The sequence below is a fragment of the Cylas formicarius genome, unplaced genomic scaffold (genome assembly GCF_029955315.1).
Source record: "Cylas formicarius isolate icCylForm1 unplaced genomic scaffold, icCylForm1.1 PGA_scaffold_10__41_contigs__length_53128322, whole genome shotgun sequence".
Taxonomy (NCBI): domain Eukaryota; kingdom Metazoa; phylum Arthropoda; class Insecta; order Coleoptera; family Brentidae; genus Cylas; species Cylas formicarius.
Genome location: NW_026844214.1, coordinates 12305444 through 12322303, shown reverse-complemented (window position 1 = coordinate 12322303; position 16860 = coordinate 12305444). Strand labels below are relative to the sequence as shown.

General features: G+C 34.6%; 1 protein-coding gene across 2 annotated transcripts in view; it reads right to left on the bottom strand.

Annotated features, from left to right (window-relative positions):
* LOC132708127 (uncharacterized) overlaps positions 1–16860 on the bottom strand; it is a 175314-nt gene that overhangs the window by 86025 nt on the left and 72429 nt on the right. For both annotated transcript variants that reach the window (XM_060680256.1, XM_060680257.1), the window contains exon 14: positions 11648–12630. In XM_060680256.1, the coding sequence (XP_060536239.1) occupies positions 11648–12630 (983 nt within the window). The remainder of the gene's footprint in view (positions 1–11647; positions 12631–16860) is intronic.

Below are 16860 nucleotides of genomic sequence, written 5' to 3'. Positions count from 1 at the left end.
ATGGTTTGATATTCGAAAAACGCTGACAACTATATATTGGAACAATTAATGAGCCGTCGCCTCATACTTCTTGGAAATTAATACGTAGTGATTTCTTAGACGTTGTTTCTGTATCCATTGGATTAAGATCCGAGCTGCTAGACATGAGGAGTGTCATATCCTCCCATTCATTTTTAATGACATGAAGCTCCGTCCGAATGTTCAAGATTATCTTGATATTTGGCTGCCTTTACTGTGCCTTCAATAGAGTGCAAACTTTTCAACGCTTTGGCATACATACATACAACCCCATATCATGATACCCTGTGGAAACTTTACAGTTCTGATTAGACAATCCTAACTGTAACAATTCTTTTCGTTGCCTCTGATAACAATGGATTTCCTTTGACCTCGCATAAGTGAACAAGTACAAAAATATCTACCGCCGAAATCACACATACCTATTAAAAACTAGGACCGCTCTGGAGGATTTAGTTGCGACAGCATTCTCTGGAAATATTCATCGAAGTTTCTCTATTACATCTTGTCATTTCTCAGACATGTTCTCATTAAATGTCTTGCACTCCTTTGAGAAATAGCGTTTGGACGGCCTACGCTTTTACTGTGAACATTTAATCAGTGTCATCATATTTCTTACTTACATTAATTCACTGAAAATTTGACGGATTATTTTCCGTTTTTGGTGTGGGTGAATAAAAAATAAAATAGTTAATTTCATATTTACAATAAGTAAAAAAAGAATTTCGATATACTGACATTTTATTAGCAAATTAACTGCGTGTCCAAAAAGAGGGAGCAAATATGGTGGTACCGCGCATTTCCATGAATGTAGGCTTCATCGGGACAGATAATGTTCCAAAATAAACAATAAGGAGGTACTTCACATGAATGAACTGGCTAGGACTAGGTAAAAAAAAACCACATCGAGATAGTACACACCATGTACAGAGAGAATTAAAAAGCGGATTGCACATAGAAACTTAGAAATATCACATATTATTCATTATATTAAAAATGGAAACATGCCGACATTAAATTTAAGATTTGGTCATACCGGAACAGCGCCCGAAAACATTAAAATATATTTTTGTTTTTTCAAACATACGACTACTTGGTGGAGAGGTGAATTTCGCTGAAAAAGATTTGCAAATTAGATTACCTGCAAATCTAGATGGAGGTTTATTTGGCAAAGCAGGAATCCCGGCGGCGTGTGACAAAAAATATATTCGAAGGGTAAATGGAAACCTTAAAAATATAAGTTTATCCAATTATTTTGTAACAAGATTATTGCCGATGTTGCCAGCCAACAAATAGTTTGCGGTGTTGGTACTTTCAGAACAACCCTTGAATATTAAACTTTCAGAAACATGCATAAATATGTTCCCCATTCAAGTATCCTCCATAGGAAGTAATCAAGGAAGCTAAGGTTATGGGCTACAGCAAACCGAAAAACATCAAAATATCTGTGGACTCTCTGAGACATTCAATGTATTATGACATGAGGTACCTTCTTGTTACTACCAAACACATTGTTATCGTTATAAGGGTAGTCATAAATGTACAGTATAGTTTATCGAAAAAAATTCTAAACCTCTATGTTTTTAAATTCCAGAAGGAATATTGGTCATGAGACTTTATTTCAAAATTTTGATTTTCATTAGGGCACCAGCGACAATGATGTGACAAGAGAAATATTACGTCTCATAAAAAAATCTGCTCCTAACTCTACTTGCATGAGACAGCAAATATCAAAGTGTTTATTATAGTCTCTTTTTTGCAATTTGTGAACTATTTTTGATTTGAATGGTTTCTATTTATTCGGTTTTAAAATTCTCACAGCAAAAAAAAAATGATGTCAAACAATACGCCTTCTGACCTTCTGAGCACATACAAACGACATACGAGATGTGTACGAAACTTTTGACTTTTTGACTTTTGCGCAGACTACGTATACAGTGTGCCAAATAAAACGATCCAGTATACGATCTAGAAGATACGAAAAAAGTTTCGTACAAAAGTCTCTTAAAGATTTAAAATATTATAATTTTGTTGTTTTGGTGCTCCCTCCGACATCACCTTTGTTATTTTAAATGAAACACCCTGTATATTTCTCCATTTTTGGAATCCTTCGTTAAAATAAAGGTCACTTTGTTAAGAAATTCCTATTCAAATTTTGCATAATTTAGGCAGAAATTGTGGTTATTGTTTTTTTTTTCATATTTTGATTGCCCCATATAAAATTTAACCACAGATGACAGATACTCCTCAGCTTATGCAGGGTGTCCCAAATAGGTGACGCTGAATTGGCAAATTCAAGTAACAAAATCTCAAGATTTTCAAATGGAACACCCTATATTTTTATTCATATATCAATTCTAGGACAAAAAATAAGGTAAGTGTGTAATTTATCCTATATTTAAATTTTACTTACTTTTTGAGATATCCGAGATTTAAGATAACCCGTATAAATCCTTGTTAAATTTAAAGCTGTCCACCTAATACTACTTGTTTTAAAGATATAATACTCTAGATATACGAATAAAACCTATTTCTAACAATACAAGGTGTCCATTAATACGTGGAAATTTTGAAAAAAACCGACTGTTTAACACATACTTAACAGATTTCATATTTATTAATTATTTAGCTTCATTGAAAACATCTAATAATAAAAATGAATAATTAAAGTTTATAGGCTAACTAAAAAAGGTAACAAGTTCGTTAATAAAGTTTAGTTAAAAATGTTCCTCTTAAAATGCTCGTTTCATCTGGCATCAAAATAACAAAGAAATTTCAAAATATTTAAAAATGTAGTTGGCTATGACATCACTATTTTTGACGCATTAAGGTATAAACAAACTTTGACATTTCTGTTTGTTTTTGTTGTTTTTCATATATCTATTTAAAAAGTTCAGAGTTGTCAAGTTTTTTGCTAGTATATATTTTATTTTTATTTTAAATAAGTTAAGTTTTTTGGTTTCAAAGCCGCAACATTCTGTTCAGAAACGGCTAAAATTATATGAATGCTACCGCTTATTTTTTTACACATGTCCCCGTTCACAGTTTCAGCTAGTTTGCGCGGTTAGCTTTTTTTTGCGAGACAGAAGCGTTAGACGTGTTTTGTGTGCTCGGCGATTTTCTGCTGTTAAAAAGAAAGCAACAAAGAATTTGCACAAAATGTTGAGTAAACAATGGAATACAGTGCTGCAAAATACTTAAAATGTTGATAACGGCATATGCTGAATCTAGTTTGAGTAAAAAAAATGTTTATAAGTGGTTGAAGCTGTTCCGATATGGCCGAGAAGACGCCGACGACAAAAGTCAATACCTGAGCGTTGAAGAAGTGAAACAAATGGTATTGCAAAATCATCGAATCACTGTTAGAGAAGTTGCTGAAGACGTCGGCATCCCGATTGCCTTGTGTTATGGTTTTTTTTGTAGTTTTGGGCATAAAACCTGAAGCAGCATAATTCCGCTCAAGAGCTGTTAAACGTCGTAAAAGTTTGTAACTGGCGACGAATCATGGGTTTATGGTTATGGCGTCAAACCAAAGCCCAGTCCTCCCAATAGAAGAACGCAGAATAGTCAAGACCGAAAAAAACACTTCAAATTCGATCAAATGTCAAGGTTTTGCTTACTGTTTCCTTTCTGATAACAAGGTCATACGGTCAATAAAGAGTATTACCTTAAAGTTATGCGCCGTTTGCTAGACGCAATACGAAGAAAAGGTCCGGAATTGTGGGAAAATAATTCATGGATTTTGTATAACGATAATGCACCTGCTCACTCATCGTTGCTTGTGTCTAACGTTTTGGCCAAAATCAAAACCACAATCATGCTTCGCCATCATATTCGCCGAATATGGCACCCTGCGACTTTTGACGAAGTAAAGAAAAAATCGCTGGAAGAACTCAAGACTATACCAGAAAGTGTTATCAGAAGTACTTCGATGATTGGAAACGTTGGCACAAGTGTATTATATAAATAAATACTTTTCAAGTAAAGTCGAGTCAAAGTCACCTTACATTTTGAACACACCTCTTTAGGAACCAAAAAATGTACGGATGTACCTATGTGCATATCTATGTTCACTAGGGTCATATCTTGTACGCTAAATAAGAATTAGATTAGATTTGGTAGGGATGACCCGATTCAACCCCTGGATGGGGGTGAAAAGGGGAGTTGTTATATCTCGAGAACGGAGATACCTACCAGTGTTAAATAGTAAAGAAAAAGCATCAAATTGAACTGGAAATGTATTGAAATAATTTTTGAAAGCATCTAGATTTCTTGGCATAGTTGTCTTTAGTATATTGTGTAACTGCTCTTAAGTGCTTTTCGAAGCCTTCCATGTCGATAATGATATTGTGCAAAACACATATTGGATTGATGACCATATCTCAGGTTGAGTTGAATAAGTTGATTATTGAAGTCCAATTTTGCCGTAAATTAGGGTCCAAACCATTTAAAATATATTCAAATGTCTCAGTATTTATTATCCTCAGGTATTCAAAGAATCGTTGAAGGTCGGTTTTTAGTTCGGAAAACAATGTATGGTAATGCCCAAATATCTGGCGATGTTTATTAACCGGATGCACCGAATAGTGTCGTACACGTTTGACGACCAGAACTCATAGTGGTCAACTTCCATTTTCTAAACACAATCACGGCTAGTGATACTTCAAGTCGAAATGTTGTGTTAAAAACGTTTTTAGACAATGGAAGTTCGATACGCCAGTATTTAGAGAAACATTAGAACACGTAGTGCACTACTGTCCTATAAAAATTCGACATCGTTGCTTGAAATCATTTTTGACTTTCACTTGACACAATCGCAAAGAAAATCGTTTTACGTTTTAACGTCTCGTCGGTGGATGCTCGTCGGCTCGCATCGCCGCACTATGTTTGTACCATTAAGCACTGTTCAGAATAGAAGCGACATGCGTGGCGTCGCGTTAAGGTATTATTGCGAACACGGCGACAGCGACAAGCGACCGCGATAGATGACAGCGACACCTGTCGTTACTATGTTGCGACTCCACCGATCTTTTAGAATCAAATGGAGTAACGTCGGAGTGGGACGACAGGTGTCGCGCGACAGTTTTTGTCCAATACGTCGTCTAAGCGACCGACGGCGCTACCGGTATTTGTCCTGAACTGTCGTGTCGGCATTCATATGCACACGCAGATTTTTGACAAAAAATTGATTTTACCGGGGAAGAAGAAGACAAAGAAAACAATGTAAATAACCTAATCTCTGTGATACTAGTGTGGAGAATTACAAAAATAATTTGATTAAGGATCATGTATAAAAAGACATCAGAAGGGAACTAAAGAAAAACATTAAGAATATCATTTTGTTTTTGTACCTATACGTACTACATGTGTACAAACGTACAAAATATTATTGGTAAAAAATGGTAATCTTTTTTCTTGCCATATAACAGGGCCTTGTTGGCTGGAAATAGTATATTATGCAACAAGTGCAGTAAACGGCATTTGACTCACGAGTTTATTTGACACGAGCGGAGCGAGTTTTTAATAAACGAGTGAATTAAAAAGTTTACCGAACGTGATGCATACTATACTTTTTCTACGACAGTTAGTTTTTGGATCCATTTTCGCAAAACAACACGAATACATTCTGACATAACCGTCAGAATTGACAAACGTCAAAATTCAAAGCATGGGAAATATCTCCGAAAACATCCGGTTGCTCCCAAATCCGTGCGGTAAAATCCGGGAAATGTTCGAAGTGGCTCGGATTCGTAGGAAACGAAACTGACGTGGTAAAGTGACGCTTCCCGCAAGCTAGATCGGTGGGTAATTAGGTATTTTACAGAACGGAGTAGAAAAAAATAGTTTTTCAACTTATGTCTAATTTGTAGTCCATTAAAACTGGAAAAGGCACCCACCATTACCGCTCAAATTTACCATATTTATCTGAGTTACTTCAGCAATATCTGGAATATTATAAAATGGGCTATTATTTTCTTAGAGGTAATCATCACGTAAACAATAGCTGTTTATTATTAGGTTATCTACCACCTCTATTCTAAATATTTGCCTTAATAATCCAAAATAATTTTCTGTTACTCGACGAGCATGACACAATCGATAGTTGAAATTTTCTTTTTGAGCATAAACTCTGGCAACTCTTCTACAATTTGTTCTCCAGATCAAATAATATAAAATAAAAATAAACTTGCTAACGTTTTGCCAATCATCCTGTTGGCTTCTTCTGTTTCAGTCAAGCTCTGAAGTCAAGCTTTTATGAAGAGGATGAAATATTCAAGGCTATTTTGTCTGTTAGTAAAAAGCATTCTCCTGGTGAGGATGCGATTCCGTGCTCTCTTATTAAGTTTGTTACTGACAGTTGCTAATACCATGACATATATGGTTAACTTATCTTTTAGAGAGGCTAGATTCCCCAATGCATTAAAAAAGCACAGTTACAGTCATAATTCATAAGGAGGGGAGACAGGCATTTGATGTCCAATTACCGGGGACGGTTTTCTCAAAAATCTTCAAAAAATGCTTTTATAAAAGATTAGAATTACCAATTTGCTTTTTGGAAAGGTCATTCCACAGAGAAGCTATAATGTCTTTATATAAATTTGTTTTATGTCGTTTTGAAGGGAGTAGTCTTTGTCTCTCTTTTTTGATTTGAGGAGAGCTTTTGATTTGATAGATATAGAATTAATGCTCGATAAATTCTACAAGTGCAGAGTGTGCAGCATTAGTTATTGTTGGATAAAATTTTACCTCACTGGTAGACAACAAAAAAACAATTTAAAAAATAGTGATATCTCGGTTAGCTCATCTTATGCTCCAGTTATCAGTAGAAGGAAGGAAGCATACTGGGATCGCTTTTATTCATAACTGTCTCTGACAACATTATGCAGGAATTTAATACTTATTACGCTCCTCCGGACGCGGACAATGGGTTCGTCACAACCTCAAATGCTACTTTAGATATTTTATCCAAAATATCATTCTGTGCGGTAAATAAAATGATAACTTTTGCAATGAAAATTGACTTGCTTTAAATGAATCGGAAACAGAAATGTTTATGTTCTGCTAACTTAGGAAGTGACCACAATCTTTTTTTAGGGGAAATTAGAATGAAAATAAACAAACATCAAAAAACTAACATAAAAGATTGGGAAACAAGATTGGAGAACAGAATAAACTAAAACTCAGTAATAGAAGAAGATGGAATAGCTGGAGAAGGATTCGAGACAAAATCAAAAACGCAGCAAAAGAAGCGTTTGGCAAACCTAAAACCGACAGAACATCAAAAAGAATAAAAAGTACACCTTGGTTTTGTGAGTAAGTAAAACTAAAACGTCAACAGAAAACAAGAGCCTATCTCAAATATAAGTCTACAAAAACAGGAGAATATTAAAGAATTCGCAACGAAGCAAACACACTGGTAAGGAAAAAAAAACAAAACATTGCGAAATATTCTCAAAAGATATGGAACACGACTTTTATGGTTTGCAAAAGGAGACCTGGAGAATGATACGTGGACAACGACAAGAAATGAAAGAATTGATAGAGGTAAAGTATATCGAAAAAGAGACATAGACAAACCACTTAAAACAATTGTACAATACGACGAAGAATTTAACACCAGAAATCCTGAATATAGTAAGAGATGACATACTAGAAATAAATAGTTAAGAAATTAAAAAACCGAAGATCGGCTGGCAAAGATGGAATACAGAATGAATTATTTAAGTACCGAGGTCCTAAGCTAATTAGAGAACTAACAGCGTTTATAAACAAGTTAATACGAAGATCGCTAATACCGAAAGACTTTGAAACTGACAACAAAAAAATTATTACCAACAAAATACCCTCTGAAGAACAACAAGATTTTAGAAGGGGAAGATCTTGTAATGACGCAGTATTTGTAATTAGACAAATTATAGAAAAATCAATTGAGTACAATAGGCCAGTGTTCTTATGCTTCGTAGACTTAGTAGAACAAGCATTTGATAGAGCGCAGCTACACTACGTGATACATATACTTTATAACAGAAATATCCCTTTTGATATAATAAAACTAATCGAAAATATATACAAAAGAAATAAAATAGTAGCAAGAGTAAATTCAGAGCTAACTAAGCCGATAGTAACTACAGGTATTAGCCCTTTATTGTTTAATATTATATTATACGAAATAATTAGAGAAGTAAAAACAAAAAAGGCTATAAAATTGGTAATACACCGACGATACTGTATTGATAGCTGAGAATGAAGATGATTTGCATCAGTTTAATATAAATGTAAAGAATTTTAACATGAAAGTATCGGCCAAAAAAACTAAATCACTAGTAATCTGTAAAAAACCAATTAGATGTAAGCTGGAACTTGATAACCAAATCATAGAGCAGGTAATCAACATCAACTATTTAGCAATTAGATTATCATATGAGAACTGCAAAAGCCAATAGAATAGCAGGATGCCTAAACGACGCGATATGAAAGAATAAATACTTAAGAACCAATACAAAACCTCGCAATATAAATCTACAGTTTGACAAGTCATGACATATACCGCGCAAACAAGACTGGAAACATCAAAGACTCATGCCTGGAAACAAATGAAGTGAAAACCTTAAGGAAAATAGCAGGGAAAACACTCTGAGATCGAGAAATAAGTGAAAACATAAGACACAACAATTGAAAACAATAACACCAGAACAAGAAATAGAAAGCAAAAATTGAATCAACATATAGATAGAATGTCTGAACAACGGATAGTGAGGACGGCAAGAGATCAATCGCCTGCCGGTCGAAGGAGTATAGGACGCCGACGAAAAAGGAGACAATTTGTGATAAAAATGCCATTGAAGTAAAACAGGCCGAAGTGCCTAATATAGAAGAAGAAGAAAAAGAAGAAAACAAAAATGATGCTTTTTAGCTTGACAGATTCAAATAAGAGTATTCTTGTTAAATTAAATAATAAAACGGTTAAACATACCAGAGTTGTGAAATATCTGGGAGTTTTTATTGAGGAACGCTTTACGTGGACTAATCAGGTTGATGCAGTACTTCAGAAACTGTTAGTTTATGCGTATGTGTTTTGTTACTTTACTATTATAGCTACGTACATCCTGCTGTCATATGTCAGCGTGTGTTGGGGTAACTGTGTCAGGGGCGGTGAGGTGTTCAGAGCACAAAAGAAAATACTGAGAATTATTTTGTTCAAGCCAGATACAAAACATCATTTCCTAAATTAAATTTTAGTTTCGTTTACCCATATAAAACTAATATATCAGATTACTCCAAATCCAGAAACGGTCAACATAATTTTAGGGTCAATTTAAATTTGATGTTACCTAGGCACAAGCTGCCTAAGGTATGGTCTGTTCATAGATATAAGAAAGTGACCAATTGCTTTTGAATGGAATTATCCAAGGGCGGTCATTAGCATACAATGCAACAATGTTTCGGAATTTAAATTCAAGTAAAATTGTGGTCCGTAATAGAAAACAATTTTGTACCTACCTGTGTTTAATATTCTTTGGTTTAGTTTAAGGTTCTTAGTTTAAGTTTATTAGTAATCATTTTAATTTCGTGTGTAATACAACGGCTGTTGAAACGTGTGCGAATTATGCAAAATATGTGCGAGTCTAGTGTATCTCTGGAGATGCTCCCGCCCAAATGTAGAAAACACTATTCTACTGAGACTAAAGAAGTTATAAAGAATGTTTATTTGACTCTCATCAAACGTGGTGCCAGTAAGCAAGCATCTTTAGAAGAAACGGCCACATTGACGAAAATTCCAACATCAACTGTATGAAAAATTGTGAATAATCCCATTTCAGCGAGAAAAAAAAAGAAGCGATGCTGACATTTTCTCGAGTGTAGATGAAAGTGATCAAGATATAATACAGCGTAAAATTTACCAGTTATACGAGGAACAAAGCGTGCCTACATTAGATATCTTAATTAGGAGACTTGAAAAAGATGAAACCGGTGTTAAATGTGGCAGAACTACCTTATGGTATTCAATACATGGGTTTTAGATTTAAAAAAATTGACCAAAGACAAGTTTTAATGGAATCTATTAGAATTAGGAAATGGTGACTGGAATATCTAGAAAAATTAGGATTTACAAAGAACAACAAAGGCCAATTATTTACTTGGGTGAAACCTGGTTCGACACTTATAATACCCCTGAAAAGTGATGGGTTCACTCAACTGACAAGTGTAAAAGCCATCAAAAAGAGGTAAAAGGATAACTATTTTGCATGCTGGCTTTAAAGAAATAAACTAGTTCCAAATATTCTTCCTAATAGCGTCATTGTAATGAACAATGCAAGTTATCACAGTAGACAGTTGACTAAAACCCCTTCCTCATGTGACACAAAAGCAACAATCGAAAACTACTTGTATGATAACGACATTTATTTTCACGAAGATTACACCAAAAGCAATTAATTGAGGTTCTACAGTAGAGAAACAAAGGGACTTCGACCCAACATAACCCTACTTTTTTTTCTTCTTCTTTTTGCATCCTGGCCGATCGCCCACGGGTCGTTCGCTCATTGGCCGTTCACGGGCCGATCGCCCATGGTCCGTTCGCCCATGGGGCGCTCGCGCGGGAGGGGTGGCCCGCTGGCAAACACCACGATGGCCGAACGACCCATAGCGGCCCAATGCGCAAACAACCAATGGGCGAGCGGCCCATGGGCGAACGGCCAGGACGCAAAAAGAAGAAGAAGAAAAAAGTGAGGTTATGTTGGGTCGAAGTCCCTTTGTTTCTCTACTTTCTACAAAGCCTAAACCTACAAAAGGAATACGTCTGTTATAATTATGCATAAAATTTAAGGCATAGAGTTTTAAGGCTTCCTCCACCTTACTGAAATCTGTCATTCGCCGTAACAATGTTTTTCCCTGTGTTGACTCCAATGTCCTTAAACTTATAGAAACCGAAGTTTCTAACATACCTCCACAAAGTTGGGTAAATTCTGTTAAACATATAGAAAAAGCAGAACAGTCGTATATCCGTATTGTAAATAATATAGAACAAATAATAATTAAAACAGCCGATGATAGCGCGATAGTGATACTGATATATTATGTGAATAATTTTAAGTAATTTAAGTAGCTAATAAAAATAATTTGTAATTTTATTTTAGTTTTAAACATAAATACATACACAAATAAATAAATATTGTTTAGTATCTTTCCTAACAAAACCCCCAAATAATTAAATTTTAAGCAAAGTACGGACCTGTTCGGCCATATTTCATTCTTAGAGCTTGCCCGGGTCTTTCCTTAATTCGTATAGTTAGTCACTTTCTTATATCTATGAACAGACTTTAACTACGGTTCTACCAGTTAAACTCTATAACAATAAACTTCCCACCGGGAGTAAATTTTTTTAAAAAAGTAGTGCCTTTAAAAGTGTACTTAAAAATAATTTAGCAAAAAATGCTTTTCATGCTTTAGATGAATATCTAAATTGCAACGCCTCTGAGCTTATACCTATTTAATTTTAACACAGATTATATGACATTATTCTATACTTTGTTGAAAGTCAATGGAAATAAATATTTGTCTGGTCTTGACTGGGATAATTTTTGGAATGACATCTGCAAAAGGTAATTCTAAACATACAATAACTCACCTTTCATCATAGGGATATCCCGCAACGAAAGCGGACTTTCTCCTAGCGTGACCGGGCCCTGGATCGTAAGTTAATGTAACGAAAGACCCGTATGTGACGTCCGGCGCCGATTTGCTCTTAAAAGGCAAAAATATCTCGTTGAAAATCTGAGAATCGCTCATTTCGTCGCATCCCGCGCACGAATCGAGGCAGTTTTCGTAATCGTTGTAGTATTCCCGCAGTTTATATGTTAATTTTCCGGTGACAGGTATCTCGTAGGTTTCGAGAACATTCGGCACGCTCAGACTCTTGCAAACCTCATCGGCCGTCGTTCCATCGTCGCTCGGATACTGGATTAGAAAAAACTCATCCCGGTTATCGTACAATTTGAAATCGTCTTCAAGAGTCGAAGCTAAGCAAACGCGTCCAGTATAACGGACGTATTTTTCGTGTAAACAAGGCTCCGAAATTACGTCTTTGGCACGCGGTTTAGATAAGTCTTTGTGAATTTGGCTAGTCAAATTTAACCTAGAATTGGTCGGAGTTAAATCGTCGGGTCTAGAACGCCCCCTATCGACTACATTTATTTGTACTTCGGTTATCCGCGGTGAATCTCTTATGCCAAAATGTTCTTCGTTCGGACATGTTTCGTAACCGTCCCAGTCCGAAGAAGTTAGATTTTTGCTTTTGGTTAATTTATTGACACTATTAGTTAAAATAGTTTCGTCGTCGTTCGGTTTAGCTCTGTCTGAAACGTCGTTTGTACTTTTAAAACTCGCGTCTTGGTCACTGTCGCACGCGTTACTATCCCTGTCTTTGGTATTCAGGCGCGCACTATCTACGAAATCGTTTTTTTGGCCGAGATCCTCCGCTCGCGATGTGCAAGATGAATGATTGAACGAGTAATCGTCGTCGATGCAGATGTGCACGGCATCAAGACACTCCTGGAATTCTTCGATGCATTCTTGAAAATCGTCCAGGCACGTGTTATCTTCCTCAGTGTCCTGAAATGAAAAACCTTGACCAAAATTGTAGGTAGGCATTTGCGATTTAAACTAGTTTCATATTTTAAGTTTGTACTAATGGAACGGTTTGCTATTAGATGAAATGTCGCGAATAAATAGAATGTGGTTTTAACATTTTTGTTACTTTTATATATAGGAAAAATAATACAATGTTTTCGACTAGTCTGACCAACACGACCTCTACTAGAAGGATTAAAACGACGGACTGTAAACACTGGTTTAAGTTATTTGATGCTGAAAAAGGGACAAATTAATAGAAACACTATTTGCGAAAACCCTTGAATAGGTTGACCGTCGTTACCAGAGTTAGTCTGTGAGATCATAATGTATGTATTATTTTTAAATAATCAATTATTGAATAGCAAAGCGAGGTAGAGAATTCCCAAAGATACCATTCTTACGATATAATCCGGTATTTAACTTTGGTCAATTTTTATGAAGTACTAACCGCAGGCCTATCTCGCTTGGCTTTCCCCTTGTAACTCTCAATTAATAGATTCGCATTTCCACAAGGGCGTTCCAGAACCGCGCTTCGGTACTTCGTGAATATATACAAATGCTGAAAGCTGACGGATTTGTGGAGAGAGATTCCTCCATTTTTCTTAATCCATGCACAGTTCTTGTCGGCTAATATCTTAAACACTGCCCTGGATTGTGGAAAATGGTCGCTTCCGCTTTACAACAGGCGGGTCTTAAACTCATTCCGAAGTCAAAACCATAAAAGGTTGTAAAAATGGTAACAGGGTGCTTCGTGTGATACAATTTGTTTTGGTATGAAATTGTAAGAATGAAAAAATTGGCACTTTTTTCATTCGCACAAACGAACGTCTTGTGGAAAACATGGACTCCAACAAAAAACACATAGGTGAATCTTATTGAAATAATTTTCGATAAGAATAGGGACCTTATTTAGAATCTAAGTACTACAAGATGGGGCAGGTTAAAAATTTTCAAATCTTTTTTATGTTAAGGTATTCATTTTCAAGCCAATGCAATTGAAATAGCTAGCATCTGCACTGTTGAATCTACACGACAAGTACCCATTTAACACCTTGTTTGATCAAAAACAATTTTTATTTATTGATTTTTTTATTTAGTGCTAATAATATAATCTATACTGCAGGTGCAGCACCTTCTGTTCTCGTGTCCACGACACGAAGCGGAGTAATAAATTAAACTTTCATTAAAATCGACTTTGTATTAATTTCTAGATTCTAGACCATTGTACACATTTGTACTATATTTTAAACATTAAAATAACATAAAGCAACTAAAACGCATTTTTTATCTTTCTTCTCTATTTGATATAATGAACGTCATGAAACCAGATATATCGCTTTCTTAATGCGTTTCATGGCTTCGAGATTAAAGAGGTGTTCTTCTGACGCTCCCGCTTCAATTAACGAGACCTTATCTGCAGCTTTTGGTGATGCTGCTAATCTTACCTAATCCATGTTCCCAATATATACGTCAGAAAATAAAAACTACCATAATTTGAATATGGCACGTGTGGTATGTGTGGTCTATATATGTACAATCAAAATCTATCAGACATGGAATGTTTTTCTATTCTCTTTTCCAAAAAATCCAATTGTGCACCGATCAAGCTTGCCCATATTGGCATTTTATGAGATTAGCTTCATTAGCGACGGTAGGGAGCTACAATATCATTTAAGTAGTGATAAAAACTATGGAGATATTTGGTATAAAACTAAACATTCATCATAAATCATAAATTGGTCTTATTTCGTATGCGCTTTTTGATACTTTTCTTATCTGTGCTCTAGTAATGCTACGACAAGCAGTTTTAAGTTACTAAAATGTCAAGATTGTCAATTAGTTACCTGCTGCTAACACGGTTGAAATGTTATACAATTATATAGGTATTGTTATTGTTTTCTTCTTCCCCATATGAACAAAAAGCAAATGTACTGAATCACGAGCTCTCTCTTATTCAATTTCTGAGAACAAATGGGTATGTTTTTTTTTGCATATAATTGATCTGAACTGAAATGGAAAGTTTCTCTCCTCTACACCAGCCAAAATATTCTTCCAAAATCTCTTCCAATTCGAGCGAATTATTTCTCCTTTCTAAAATTTATTACTTTTGGAGGAAATTAAACACAACTTTGATTTGTTGATTGCTTTATTTATGCTCTAAAACGGGCAAACCATGTAAACACCAGAAAATCTTTAATCTAGTCTGCAATAATTAATTTAACAAATACTTTACTGATTAATTAATTCAAATAACATTATACACGAATAACTAAAGTAGAGTAAAACACCAAATAAAATAATTTTAGTGCACAATAATCATCTAAAAGTGCTTCGTACGCAGAGATACAACCTAACATTTAGAATATGTCTGTACTCTATAATTAATTGACGCTACGATTTCTATAAAATAAAATGTTATATACTAAAATACACTTCATCGTAGAATATATCTGTGAGATTGCTCAAAGTTTGCTTTAGACGGAAAAAATGTTATTAAAAAATTATGAATCGGCATTACGTGTTAAAAATTACCTTTTGGTCCTCGGTAAATAAAGACTTTTAGATATTTGGACGGAATATAGGTGACAAATTTAACACACTAAAACACATTAAGAAGCAAAATTTGAAAATGAAAGTCTAAAAAATCTTGCTCAATATATCTAGCTTCAAGCAAATACAAGGTGGACCAGCTCACAAAAGGCTCCTCTCTTTGTAGGATTTTAGGCCGATTGATAATTAAAAGTTAAAAACAAAACTCCGAAAACGTTGTGGAAAAGCAAATGGAACTCTCGTTATATCATGAAAAACTGCCAGTTATCAGCTTTCCAAAAATGCAATACATGACGTCGACGAACAGTTTACAAACTGGTCATGAATGAGAACTTTTTCGTCCTAGTTTTTCTGTAAAATCGCAGTTTTCTAGAATTTTACAAGAAAAATTTGTTTATGGGCAAAACTTCATTTAAAATGTGAAGCAATAAACATAAAAAGTTTTTATCATGACAAATTTTTCGAAATATGTGGTGAATAGGTTTTCCTTCATTTATCTGTGTTGCAGCTCGCCATCTGGCATCGAGATCTTCGAAGATTTAGTCCTTTAGTTGGTTGGTTTGATAAGTCCACTAGTCAAATAGTACCTTTAGGAGATTTCAATTCAGACAGTCTAAGTATTTCTAATCGAAAAATCTAAATATTTAATTTTGCAATTTAATTTAAAAAATATTCTTAAAATTCCAACAAAGAGATTTGGAATATAATTTATGATACCTTGGACCTTCAACAGAAATTTTCTAATTTTTATCGGACTTTTTAACTTTTCACTTCAACTCAACACGTCAAGAAACGGGTTGTTGTAAAGGAAATTACAAATTTTCGAAATTTCTTATAAGTAAGGAAATTTGATGCAGGATACTAAAGCCTATTTCAAAAAGTATTTTGGTGAATCGCCTTTAAAGATTAATTAAAACTAACCAACCTTAGCTTTTACAATTATTCTGTTTCTGATTTCGAGGTTAGCGATTTATTTAATTTAGTTATTAGGACCAAAGCATTAAAACATTAAAACAAAAATGTTTTTATAATATTAATGCGTTTTTGGATTAGAATTATACATTTGTGCGTTCGAAAACATTATATAACATTTATATAACTGTTATCTTTTTAGGATAACTTTGTGAAGCTATTTTTGACGATGTCTAAATCCAAATAATAAAGATCAATAATAAAGATTTAGTTAGCAATGATTTAGGAAGTTATAATTAAGCATTTCGAAAAATATGGGGTCACTTTAAGCTAACATGAAACGACATGGATCAAAGAGCAGGGAGTGCATTGATTAGCACTGAGAGTCCGAAGATAAGTCCACTGTTAGAAATAGCACTAAAAGATCTTACTTTTTTACTTTTACTTTTGCCACCGCCCAATAGTAGTAAATATTTTTTGATGATTAATGATACACCATCTAGCGAGTTCCAAAGTAAACGAAACATAATAATAAACGTTTTAATTTTCCTTTCGGGATGAACATGGTGACCTTTTAAGTACTCCCAGCGAGTCCGAAACTCTTTTAAAACTTCTTCGATTTCCTGTTTTTATGAACGTGTCGCCGTCAATTCTGAAATCAAATATGATTCGATTAGGTTCGATTATAATTGCGGGTAAAAAATTGTCATCAAATATAAAAAACTTACCAGTAATAAATATCCGATT